Below are 13,324 nucleotides of genomic sequence, written 5' to 3'. Positions count from 1 at the left end.
GCAAATGTTGCCAACATGCTGAAGCGTGCAGTGTTTTTGTGATGTATGCTTAGAGAAGTTACTGCGGCACCCAAAGGCGGTGTCACTTAAGTTTGGAAAAGCTCGGATATTAAGTTGAATATTGTTGATCCCTGGAGGAGAATGGCATCGCTGCCGCAGTAAAGAGTGAAAGTGTTGTTACATGAGCAGAGAGGCAGTAAAGGATATAACAGCCCATTAAAAGTGGACCTGAAGGTGGCAAACTTGTTTGTGAGGATATTTTCTTATGTCGTTCGAGACCGCAGATTAATTTATATCTGAAATGATGGGAAACCCTTTGGGAATGACGGTGCGTCTTGTTTTTGAAGGTGGGAGGTCTGGCGTCAGAGAACGTACGCTGGGCGGACGCTATTGAATGTTTCAAAAAACAGGAAAAGACACTGTGCGGCGATGTCCTTCTGATCACCGCCTTCGTCTCCTACCTGGGTTACTTCACCAAACACTACAGGTTACAACTCATGGCTGAAACCTGGAAGCCTTATCTTAGTCAGCTGACGGTGGGTAGCTTTTATTTGTCTGATTGCTTACTGTCAATATCCATGCACTTCAATCACATTTTTACAAAAAAAATGAACAAAAAAAATATGTTGTGAAGTGACTCAACTAACTCAAGTGCCATTCTGACTTTCATACTGTAGATCACGGGTGTCAAAATAATTTTTTGTTGCGGGCCACATTGGAGTTGTCATTTCCCTTGGAGGGCCATTATGACTGTAATAAGGGGTTTGGAAGCAAGAAAATACCAACAACAGCGCTCATTTATTACATATGATCATTTTAAATTTTGGTACGGATTTTAGGAAGCATCATGCAAGTTGACATGCATGATTGGCTTTCGCGGGCCACTTAAAGGATGTGGCGGGCCAGATTAGGCCCCCGAGCCTTGAGTTTGCCACCGGTGCTGTAGATCGCTACGATGCACACATGTCATTTGCCACAATATTTTGACTGGCCGTTCCCTGAAACTGGATTTGAATAAGGTTTAAAAACTTACTATGACACAAAAATAGCCATGGCTATTTCACTTGATAGCCAGGTCACATACACAACAACGATGATGTTGACGCATGTCATACTACCCTCTCCTTTCAGGAGTGGGCGCATCACCCACTCAAGTGGACAATTTCAATCTATTCACCTCCAGCCCTATTGCTCGGGGATCACCTTAAGAGCCAAGCCATACTTAGGCTCACGGCTAACAATCCCACTTTTGACGCCATTTGGCAGACGCACAGCCACACATCACTATAACAACAACAACATATAAATATAATGAGCATGAAGCTATTGATAAGTCTCAAAGACTTGAAGTTATTTTCTTTACTGCAGTACTTTCACCATTTCCGATAATGCTCTATTTATCTGTTAATATTCTCCAAGGATCCCATACCAGTAACACCCGGATTGGACCCATTAACCATGCTCACGGATGATGCTGACATTGCCACATGGCAGAATGAGGGACTACCAGCAGACAGGATGTCGACTGAGAATGCCACCATTCTTACTTCCTGTCAGCGCTGGCCCCTCATGGTGGACCCTCAGCTGCAGGGCATCAAGTGGATTAAGACCAAATACGGTGAACGTCTGCACGTCACCCGCATTGGGCAGAGAGGGTAAGTTGTTGTCTACTCCAGTGTTTCCCAAGCTTTATTGAACCAAGGTACAGATTTCCCATCGGGAAATTTGTCACAGCACACCACTTAGCAAACTGATTCATAAAAAGTGGATGCATGGGTTACCGTATTTTTTGCACTGTAAGGCGCTTCGGATTATAAGGTGCACCTTCAATGAATTGCCCATTTTGAAACTGTTTTCATATATAGGTTATACTACATTATAAAGCACATAGAATAGAAGCTACAACAGTGGCTGCGGTTTCACTATGCATCCACTAGATGGAGCTACGCTAAAGGGAATACAATACAATATAATAAAGCTTTATTTATACTGAGCCTTCACAACCACTGCAGCTGTAACAAAGCCATGTGAATTGCTCACAAACACGGAAATGAAACATATCAATACAAATGGCAATGACAAGACAATAAATGAAAGACAAAAGTATTGAAGATGTGTTCCTACTCATAATCACCACTAGATGGCATTGGAACACACAAACAGGGAAATAACACATTGGGGAATATAAAAAGACGCTGACACCATACATAAGGCGCAGTGGACTGTCAGGTTTTAGGAAAACTGAATGCTTTTTGGTGTGCCTTATAGTACAGAAAATACGTTAAGATACATTAACAAACGTTTTTTTTAAAAATAAAATAGTTTTGGTCCAAATTACGTGGCACACCTGATGATATCTCACAGCACACTAATGTGTCGCGCAACACTGGTTGGGAATCACTGCTCTACTGAAGTGAGGAGGTATCCGTTTCTTCACAGTTTTACCTTGCGATTCGTTTATTTTAAAAAAGGTACCTGGACGTCATAGAGAGAGCTCTAGCACAGGGCGATGTGGTTCTGATTGAGAATTTGGAAGAATATTTGGATCCTGTTCTTGGACCTCTACTAGGAAGAGAAACCATTAAGAAGGGCAGGTAAGAAAACATTGAAATACACATCAAATACTACTTCTTAGACTTCAATTCTTAGACTTCAGATATTTGGCATGAAACATTTAACACAGTAGCTGCACATAGGCTCATCAAATGGTTGGAATTCCCACCTGAAACATATTCGGGGTGTGAATACTGGTTTGGCTACCGTGGGCATGTCTGATATTGCTCACTGTGGTCCAAGGAATGCTCAGGGGGTTTGTGTGACTGCTCAAACGGAAAATTTGAGGCACAATTGCTGGAAACTAATTGCAAACTAAACAGCTGTAGTATGAACTGAGGTGTTAGAGAAAGTAAAAACGCTGCCGCAGTTTGGTTTGAAGCCATTCACTCCCAAAGACGTTTTTAAACGTCTTTTCAGACTTGGTCCAGAATTGGCTGGTACTGAATGAGTTAACCACTAGTGCCTCCACTGGCCTGTCAGGTAAACGAACTTAAAAGATCCCAAATAGAGATATTTGAATTTTACATCCCAACCTGGTAGTTTATGGTTTTGACACTGAGATTTTAAAGAAGTGGTAACATCCTAAATCGAAAAGGGCATAGTTAAAGGAGAAAAAAAAGCACATGCATTTTTATTTTACTGCTTAGCTAGGGGTTATTCTTTTTTTCGCCCATCTATTGGGCCGTAAAACACAGAATGTTCATGCCCTATTGTTTAAATGTCAAGGACTTGACCATCTTAAAAGGGGTTGATATGAGATAAGTCATATTTCATATCAGGTTTTCCGAAGCTTTCATTAAACAGACCTCTTTTTTTTTAACAGGTATATAAAGATTGGCGACAAGGAATGCGAATACAACCCGTGCTTCCGCCTCATTCTGCACACCAAACTTGCCAGTCCTCATTACCAACCGGAGCTGCAAGCCCAGTGCACTTTGATAAATTTCACGGTGACAAGGGACGGGTTGGAGGACCAACTGTTGGCAGCCGTGGTTAGCATGGAGAGACCTGACCTGGAGGAGCTGAAGGTGCGGATCCCACAGAGGGCGGGGAAAAAGCATTGCCTGATCAAACCATCTCACTGCAAAGTGGAGTTCACGACACAGCGCGAATATATCACCATCACGTAAGAGTGTGGTGACTTGTAATTGGAACCTGTCACGGTCACCAGGAGCTATGACACAACTAAAATCATTCCAAAAGGAGCATACCTTAGCTCCTTCTCCCGTAATACTGTCGGCTTTGTGGTGATGAAAGGAAACATTTGACGAAGGTCTCCCGAGGTCCTCCTTAAACCAGGAAAAAAAAAAAATAAAAATAAGATGTAGCTCTCATGCTTATTATTACCCATCTTTAAACCAATTCATCAACAAAGAAACAGCATATCACAGGAAGCACCACAAAAGGCTACAGGTCCAGTCATTTTGAATGTTCAGATGGTGTCTTTCATGAGCAGCTCACAAAGTAGTTGATAATTACTGGGACCCTCGCTTAGGGAGATTGCTGCCTCTTTTACTTGATGCTTGTCGATTTTTATCTTTTAATAATGGGCCATATGCTAATAGCTAATTAAGTTTGTGTTGCGTAACTTTTAAAACATACAGTTTGGGTATTTTAGAAGTGTGTGAAGACATCAGAATACGGTGTTCGGTTTTTTATATGAGCATATTTTTTTCCCGAAGTCCAAAGTAGGGATGAGAATCTCAGAGTTCTTGACAATACAATTCTATCGCTCACTCGGATGCTGCTGCTTTTGGATAATGACGCTAGCGTTAGCATCGTCAGCCATCGCTAACCGAGTCTTGATATATCGGACACAAGATCTTTGATACATAATACGGACATTGGAATTACAGTTGGTTGGAAATCTGTTTATGACTGAGGGTTTTATTTATTTTTTCTCTCATGGACACTTTGTTTAATCTGAGGCTATCCAATGCTAGCAAAGTTTATTTGCCCCCCCCCCTCCCGTCATTCAAAACCGGGACGCGTATAAGACCGAGATATACTGCAAATCCCTTCAAATTAAAAATGAAAGTCTGCAATTAAAGCATGTCTTGTTTTCGTCACAATCCAGTGCGGCTAACGGGGCTAACACCAAAAAAGAGGACAAATTGTAGCGCTCGTAGTTGTCTTGTCAAATCTTTTACTTGACTTCTTTTATCGTCATATATTTGTGTATACTTCTTCAAAATGAATCATCGGAGGTGTATGTTCCCGGAGATGTAAGTGACGGCCCTTATTAAGCACCCTTTTTTCCAGCCATGAGAATAACACTATGGTTCTACTCAGTTGATAACCAGCTGCACCTTTAAGCTGTCACCGCTGGTGTACTTTTGAGGATTAATGAGCAGCGCACAGTCACGATGTCTCCAGCATATTCCATGGATTGAATGTAAATGCAAGTGATTAAGTGAGAATTCACTTGATCAAAGCTCCAGCACCTAATGATGCCCCACGACTGTCTCATCAACAAATCTGCTCTTTTTATGTCAGCGTGTTTGAAAGGGATTGGCTGGTGGAGCTTCAGCACCACGGCAATTAGACAAATCGCTGAAGCACTTCCGCGGTTCCTCTGACAAGTGCGGCAACGCTTGTCTTTGCTTAAAACGTTTGCGGCTGGGATGTTGGAGGGATCAAAAGTCAATGTGGAACTCAAGTAATGGGTCGGACAGACGTGGGGACCGTTTACACGATAGTTTTTTTTTTTTTTAATCTGAGATCCAAAGAAAATCTAAGTGCACATTAACAACAAATAATTATTTTCCAGATTCTGAATAACACCTGAGAGGACAAGTAGTTAGTGTCTACGGGTGTGTGCTCTTTCTTTACTTTTGACCACTTATTCGACCATTGTCATCACTTGCACATGACGGCATTTTTCGTTGGGTCAAGACATTATCTGGGATCATTCATGCAAAGGAAAACACAGTTTTGGTTGTCTTGAGTCCTGCTTATTTTTAATCATATTAACTTGTATTGAACCTCCATATGTTTGCTATATTCCGACCTTGATGCTTTTCACCCGTGGATAAGTCAGCATTTTTAATCAATTTAAAAATGCGTGTGCAGATGTGACGGGGTGCTCAACATTTGACACGCTAAGCAAAAAAAATAAATTGAAGAAGCAAGATATTATTTAATGAAGTTTGTTTAATTAGCATTTATCTGAGAAGGCAAGGCAAAAAAACAAACAAAAAAAAACAAGATGTAGAACTCGCTCATCATTTTTAAATTAACATTGAAAATTGAGAATGGTGGCAGCGGGTGGGTAACCTTTTCTGAAAACAGAATAAAATGCCATTGTGTGCATACAAATGATATGATGATGAAAAAAAAAAGATCTGACAGCGAAGTACAAATTGGCTGTACCTGTTTGTAACCGTTTGAATGACTTTGCACCATTATACCTTTAATGAGGTTTGTGTTGCCACTGAGCCACAAGAGCTCTCATTTAACCCCACCAAAGAAGGGCTAAGGAGCTTATAATGTCAAGTTGGCTTTTCGCAGGGCTCCCGAGGGGGGGCCTCATCTAAAACCGTATGCCACAATTACGACTTCTCTTCCTTTCTTATGTGTTGTCCCGCTCCTGAAGATTTTTTTTTTTTTACCCAAGATCTTGTTTGTTAATGAGAGTCTCTATGCTCCACATCCCAAATTACCTTTCACAGGATGGCTCTATGGCGTTCATTTGCCGAAAAAAATAATAGATTGCCTCCAAAATATTTAAATCCTAATGAGGGTGTTCTGCTGACTGGTTAATTGTTTATTTTTTATTTTTGCCTAGCAGGGGGTAATTGCAAGTGCCAGTGGACAGCTAATCGCTATACTCAGCCTTGTAATTGGATCTTTTTGGGGAATATTTTGAGAGTGGGTCGCATTTTCCTCTGAGGCGCACACGAGTGTGGGCAATAGAAGGTCACCGGTGACTCACACAGGCCAAATATCCTCCAGTAAAATCTCCTCCATTCCAAACTGATTTTTGTCCAGCATATTCAGGTCCATTCTTAAAAAGGCCACGCATTACATGCACTTCTGTCAAAGGTGATTTTTTTTTTTTTTTTGAGGGGGGGCGGACGATGGAGCGAGTCATAAATCCAAATGCTCACAAGAAGCAGAAGCGAAATTAGTGAATAACAACGGCGCAAAAATAACTTTAATCACCACGGTAGGAAATGCCGTCGTAAAGAGAGCAATTAAGCAGCACGATCTGCAAACCTCGCAACTCACCTGCTGTGATTGAAGATAGGTAATGAATGTCTTTGTCATTAGTATACGCCACGGTAGAGCAGTAGAAGCACCTCATTAATGATTCGGGTGCGAGGTGAAAGTGGGTCACCATGCAAACTTAACATTCGGAAATCGTCACACAAGTGTACCAATAACAGCAAAACCCCCGTGATGGAGGGCGAAGAAGGATGAAGCAAAAAAAAAAAAAGAAGTTATCTTTCGCTATTGATTTTGTTCTTGGAGAAGTTGATGTCGCTCTCATGTGAAATTGTTTTCGCCTGCAGGAAGACATGAAACACGTTTGGGATAGAGCTTTATTCCACAGTGAATATGTTGTGGATTAAAAACATTACTGGCCAAACATTTTTTTCTATATGCATATTAATTGAATCCATAATGACTCTGTGGCTAATTTAAAAGAAGCAGACTGTATTGCAGATGTGGTCAACCTAAGCCCCATGACTTATTTTCTTGCTGGACTTGACACACCAAGGTGTAGGTTGCAGAGTTTGGCAGACGTTTGATAACAGCATTCCAAAGGGAAACTGGCTAATCTGGCCCCGGCCGTTCCCATCTTGCATGTGAATAGCGATTAATAGGAAATTGATTAGCTCTGCCTTTGACACGCCCTTCGGTATGAATGTCATATATTGACTTGAACCTCAAGCATCTACAACCGCATCCGATTAATATTGGACATAAAAAAAAAAAACGGAGCCTGACAACATGCAGCATGTTTCAGCAATAATGGAGTTGGTGGAAAAACGTTTGATGTTTCTGTTTCTTTTAGTCTGACCTGACCAAACAGCAGAATGGTTTCAAGATCACTCTGAAGACGTTGGAGGATAACTTGCTCTCTCGCTTGTCCTCGGCTTCAGGGAACTTCCTGGGTGACACCGCGCTCGTAGAAAACTTGGAGACGACCAAACGCACCGCCACCGATATTGTGGAAAAAGTGAAGTTGCTTACATTTTTTTTTTTTAGTTTTTTTTGCTGGGCCATGGGAATTGTATGATGACATAACTCGATTTTGAGTCCCAAGCATAAATTCACAGACATTTCTACGTGTTAAAAACAACAACAACAACAAAAAAAAAGAAAAACAAATGTTGAACTCATTGTCACTTTTTGTGAGATCGTTTTTGGCCAAAAATGTGAAATTAGAAAAGCTTCTACGAAATGTTTTTCTTGATTTTTCACGTTTGCATAAATTCATCTTGCTATCCTCTAAAACACAGGTGTCAAACTCAAGGCCCGGGGGCCAGATCTGGCCCGTCACGTCATTTCATGTGGACCGCGAAAGCAGATCATGTGTGTCAACTTCTGTGATCATTTCTTAAATTTGTACCAGAATGTCAAATTGTCAGGTGTAATAAATAAAATTGACATTTTGCGATAACTTTTCTGACTCTGTTGACACGCACTTGAACAATAAGCGAACAAACAACAAACATATAATTGATTGATTTCAAAACTAGTAATCCATCGATTTGTTGTGTACAAATCACAATACTATGTAATGATTAAACATGACTTTGGCCCTCTGAGGGAAGACGTAACTTCAAAGTGCACCTGCAACAAAAATCAGTTTGACACCCTTGCTCTGAAACTGGAATGTGCGCATAAATGTGTTGATTTCAAGCTTTTTTTTTCTTTTTTTCTTTGATGGGGTGTGATTTTTGTTTTATTGTAGGTAAAAGAATCGAAGGTGACAGAAGGCAAAATCAATGAGGCTCGGGAGCACTACAGAGCGGCAGCAGCGCGGGCTTCGTTATTATACTTCATAATGAACGACCTCAATAAAATCCACCCCATGTACCAGTTCTCTCTCAAGGTAGCCCATCTATTGGCCATGTTCCCACACCCCTCAAGGGCCCTTCTGTGAGATCTTTCTTCACACTCACTCCTCTGCTCCTGCCCCCACCCGCCTGCCCCACCTCCCTCCTTCCATTTGCTCACCGTGTTTTATGCTCTTTGCCCTGTTTTATTGTGTTTGTGGCTCCCTAATGTAGTTATGTAGAGCTTAACGTCTTTCATATTGTCAGCCGGCAAGCTCGAAGAAGAGGCGGTCTGAGATATGGTTTGCAATCACCCTCAACTCTCACCAGTACAGTTGCTGCGTCCCTGTTCCGGTCTAGTTTTCAAACTTAATCAAATAAAAACACACTTTTGAGTCTGTAATGACAACTTGTATGAGAGGAAAAGACTTTATGATGTGAGTTTATCACACCAGGTTAGGTCAAAGTATATCATTGCTAAATTGATAGAAATGAGTACGGAATCACAATTCCGAAGTCTCGGCAATTGAAGTTTTTGTTTGAAAAAAAACAACAACAAATCTCAATGGCTCCATACTCGTAAAGGCGCTCACATGAAATTAAATCAGGCCACTGTCATTGGATACATGTACCAATCCACAAAGGCCATGTTAAAAATATTTTCTTCTGCAAGCAAAACGAGATTTTGAAGAAACACAGCGCGGCATAAATTTAGTTTGTCAACTCCGAACACGCGCCGTGATCATGTAGTGGTCAGTCCCCTGCACTGTGGCCTAAACAATCCTGGTTCGAATACTGATCATGGTATGTGCAAAGACAAGACTTGACTTCTGGCAGCCGAGTGGGCCAGTCGACCTCACAGTCCAGAGGTCGTGGGTTCGATCCCAGCTCCAGCCTTCCTGCGTGGAGTTTGCATGTTCTCGCCCGGGCCTCCGTGGGTTTTCTCCGGGTACTCCGGTTTCCTCCAACATTCTGAAAACATGCATGGCAGGCTGATTGAACACCCAAAATTGTCCCTTGGTGTGAGTGTGAGCGTGGATGGTTGTTCGTCTGGCAACCGGTTCAGGTTGTCCCCCGCCAACTGCCCGAAGACGGCTGGGATGGGCTCCAGCACCCCAGCGACTCTTATGAGGATAAAAAAAGGATTGGAAAATGAATGAATGAATGAACTCCGAACACAATCGTAAATGAATGAAATGAATACCTCCCAGACAATGTCATGCCAGCGTGTACCTTTTTCTGGATGTTCAGGAATCTTTTCCATATTTTGATACAGTTCTTGCATTGTCCTCATGAATGGACTAGACTGTCTTGATCAAACCTCCGTAGGTACTTTATATTTGTTTCACTGCAATTAATGGCTAATGGGTAGAGTTTGGTTCATGCAAAACATCCTGATTATTTTCTATGATCCATGGCTCATTCTATTTGATTGGTTTTAAATGTATTAGTTATAGTGAATAAAAGTTTTTTTGGGAAAAATAGTAACTTGATCAGTCAGCATTGTCTCATGAAGAATGTTGATTATGCCTGCCCCTGTGCCTCTGCAGGCTTTCAGTGCGGTCTTTCAGAAGGCAGTTGTGAAGGCTGAACCCGGCGATGATCTGAAGCAGCGGGTGTCCAACTTAATTGACAACATCACTTCTTCAGTCTTCCAGTACACCACCAGAGGCCTGTTTGAGTGTGACAAACTCACGTACATTGCCCAGGTTGCCTTCCAGGTAAGCAAAAGGCTGGTTTCATCTCGACTTGCTTGAATGCTGCGAATACCTGAATCAACCAGCAGCGTGTGCTTCAAGACACTGCGCAATATTTCAAAATTTCTTTGTCATATCTGCAGATTCTACTAGTGAACAAAGAAATAAACCCTGCTGAGCTGGATTTCCTTCTGCGATATCCTGTCCAACCCGCCGAAACATCACCGGTGGAGTTTCTTTCCAGTCATTCCTGGGGAGGAATCAAGGTACCAAAATATAGAAAAGATACAGTACTTAGTTGTATATTAATTTGTGTGGCCCATGTAGAATTAATTGATGTTAATCATATCATAGTAGGGTGGCCCGGTGATCCAGTGGTTAGCGCCGTTGACCTCACAGTGCAGAGGTACCGGGTTCAATTCCAGCTCCGGCCTCCCTCTGTGGAGTTTGAATGTTCTCCCCGTGCTTGCGTGGGTTTTTATCCGGGTACTCCGGTTTCCTCCCACATTCCCAAAACATGCATGACAGGCTGACTGAACACTCTAAATTGTCCCTTGGTGTGAGCGCGGATGATTACTCGTCTCTCTGTGTGTACGGGGCACGTAATTATTTTTTCTTCATATCATCTTAACCGCTGCTCTGACAGCCCGTGTTTCACCCGGGCTCATCTTTGCGGCCCCGTGTCACTCTGAATTATCATTGCACATTGGATGACACATGAACAAAACCCGAACCTCTCCCAAAAAAGCCTCTGTAAAGAACAGGCGTTTGCTAATTCGCCCCTAAAGAGCAGAGGTTGTCCGTCTTGTCACATTTGTTTAGCAGCAAACTCAATGAAATGGCAGGACGCATCTTTAGCCTTTTACACTAATGAATTTTTCAATCTCTACTCCACGGATAGTATCTTAAGCTAAAGTCCACTTACGGGGTTTGGAGACAGCTTTTCCTGAACTGCACTAATGCCGAGGACTAAGTGATGGAATTCTCTCTTGAACTTGATACTTTGATTGTTTAGTGCTCTTGATGATATTAGCGGCCAATGAACCTCTTGAGAACCTTCAAGGCTGAGTTTTCAGTCCCCTTTCCTGTTGCACATCCATCTTATGCCATTTTCTTTCCAACCTTTACCTCTTATTTTACTCTATTGAAAGTCCAGAGGGGGGTATTACCTTACTACGCAACAATGAACATGCCCATGCTGATAATTTGACTAATTTTGAGCATTTTTTTTTCTCCCTTTGCGATTAAATGCATTTTAGACCCAAAGATAATCCTGAGCAATTATCCAGGGGTGCGGAGTTTATTTAACAGTGGTTCTTTTTGTCTTTTTTTCCCCCTCCTGGATTTGTTACAAAGCGGTTGAAGCTAATCATTGGAAATGTTAATCCATCCATCCATTTTCCGATCAGCTTATCCTCACAAGGGTCACTAGGGCATGCTGGAGCCTATCTCAGCCATCTTCGGGCAGTAGGCCGGGGACACCCTGATGTCCAGCCAAACGCAGGGCACACAGACAAACAAGCATCCACGCTCACACCTAGGGACAATTTATAGTGTTCAATCAGCCTGCCATCCATGTTTTTGGAATGTGGGAAGAAACCGGAGTACCCGGAGAAATCCCACGCAGGCTTGGGGTGAACATGCAAACTCCACATAGGGAGGCAGGAGTTGGAATTGAACCCAGTACCTCTGCACTGTCAGGCTTACCACTGGACCACCATGCAGCCTGCAAATGTTCAACATATTCAATATTTCAGCTCACCAATCCTTACGCGTGTGAACAAATCTGGTTTGTGACTCCTTGATTGTAACATGACTTGGAAAAATTGCCAATAAGATGTCTGAAAGTTACGCTTAAAGTTAGAGCAAAAGGTTGAGTGTTCATATAACATGTCAGTCCAGTCCAGACTGCACTGTGAAGCATGAAGTGTCGAAACATGTTTAACATTAGTTTTTCCTCTCCATTCCTTCCATCAAATAACAGTCGCTGTGCTTAATGGACGAGTTCAGGAACCTCGACCGAGACATCGAAGGCTCGGCCAAACGCTGGAAGAAGTTTGTGGAGTCTGAGTGTCCGGAAAAAGAGAAATTCCCACAAGAGTGGAAGAATAAAACCTCTCTCCAGAGACTGTGCATAATGAGGGCCCTGAGGCCTGACCGCATGACATACGCCATGAGGTGAGAGGCGCAATGATCGCTTGGCCTTTGCTCTCTGATCTGCGATGCTTTGACTGACCCGTGTTATTTGTTAAAATGCTAAACATTTAACATCTTGAACGTTGCCTCAAGGTTTTAACTTTGCTAGCCCTTCTCACTTTTGACTGCCAACCCATTTGCCTGATGCACAATAATAGCTTCAGAATCAGAATCAGAATCAGAATCAGAATCATCTTTATTGGCCAAGTATGTAGAACACACAAGGAATTTGTCTCCGGTATAACACGCTGCACTAGTATCATCGTAAACAACAAAATCATTGAACCATTTTAGAGTATACCAGTAGTTTTGTAATACCATTTTGTGGTGCAAGAAGAGTGACTATGTCAGTGACTGTTTAAGGAGTTAATGGCTAGAGGGAAGAAGCTGTTTAAGTGTCTACTGGATTTGGTACGCATAGATCAGCAGCACATCTTAAAGTCTTAATCGATGAACCTCACAAAGCGATCAAATGCATTAATTGTACAGTCTACAGCAGGGGTCAAACTCATTTTTGTCACTGGCCACATTTTAATTACTGTTTCCCTTGGAGGGCCGTTATGGCTGAAACCAAATAAAAAAGCTAATAATAACAATTTACTCAACTTTTATTTCAGTTACTGTCGTGGAGGGATTTGGTTCCAAGGAAATGCTTACAATATGTCTCTTATTTATGATTTATGAAATGTTAAATTTTGGTAGAGATTATAGCAAGCCTCATGGAAGTTGACATTTTTAATTTGCTTTTGCGGCCCGCATAAAATGATGTGGTGGGCCAGATGTGGCCCCCAGGCCTTGAGTTTGGCACCTGTGATTTAGAGCCAAAATTGGAGGTGGTGCTCACTGGCGAGCAGGTTGTGGCCAGGC

At 42.1% G+C, this 13,324-nt stretch overlaps 1 protein-coding gene across 1 annotated transcript in view; it reads left to right on the top strand.

The window, feature by feature from the left end:
• dnah9 (dynein, axonemal, heavy chain 9) overlaps positions 1 to 13,324 on the top strand; it is a 113,709-nt gene that overhangs the window by 79,738 nt on the left and 20,647 nt on the right. The window contains exons 60-68 of the mRNA XM_052072036.1: positions 348 to 536; positions 1,420 to 1,655; positions 2,472 to 2,594; positions 3,380 to 3,584; positions 7,577 to 7,741; positions 8,480 to 8,620; positions 10,115 to 10,285; positions 10,405 to 10,527; positions 12,246 to 12,439. Coding sequence (XP_051927996.1) covers positions 348 to 536; positions 1,420 to 1,655; positions 2,472 to 2,594; positions 3,380 to 3,584; positions 7,577 to 7,741; positions 8,480 to 8,620; positions 10,115 to 10,285; positions 10,405 to 10,527; positions 12,246 to 12,439 — 1,547 coding nt within the window. The remainder of the gene's footprint in view (positions 1 to 347; positions 537 to 1,419; positions 1,656 to 2,471; positions 2,595 to 3,379; positions 3,585 to 7,576; positions 7,742 to 8,479; positions 8,621 to 10,114; positions 10,286 to 10,404; positions 10,528 to 12,245; positions 12,440 to 13,324) is intronic.

Source organism: Hippocampus zosterae, chromosome 7, assembly GCF_025434085.1.
Source record: "Hippocampus zosterae strain Florida chromosome 7, ASM2543408v3, whole genome shotgun sequence".
Lineage (NCBI taxonomy): Eukaryota > Metazoa > Chordata > Actinopteri > Syngnathiformes > Syngnathidae > Hippocampus > Hippocampus zosterae.
Note: the sequence above shows the minus strand (reverse complement) of the source record. Positions and strands in the feature narration are given on the sequence as shown.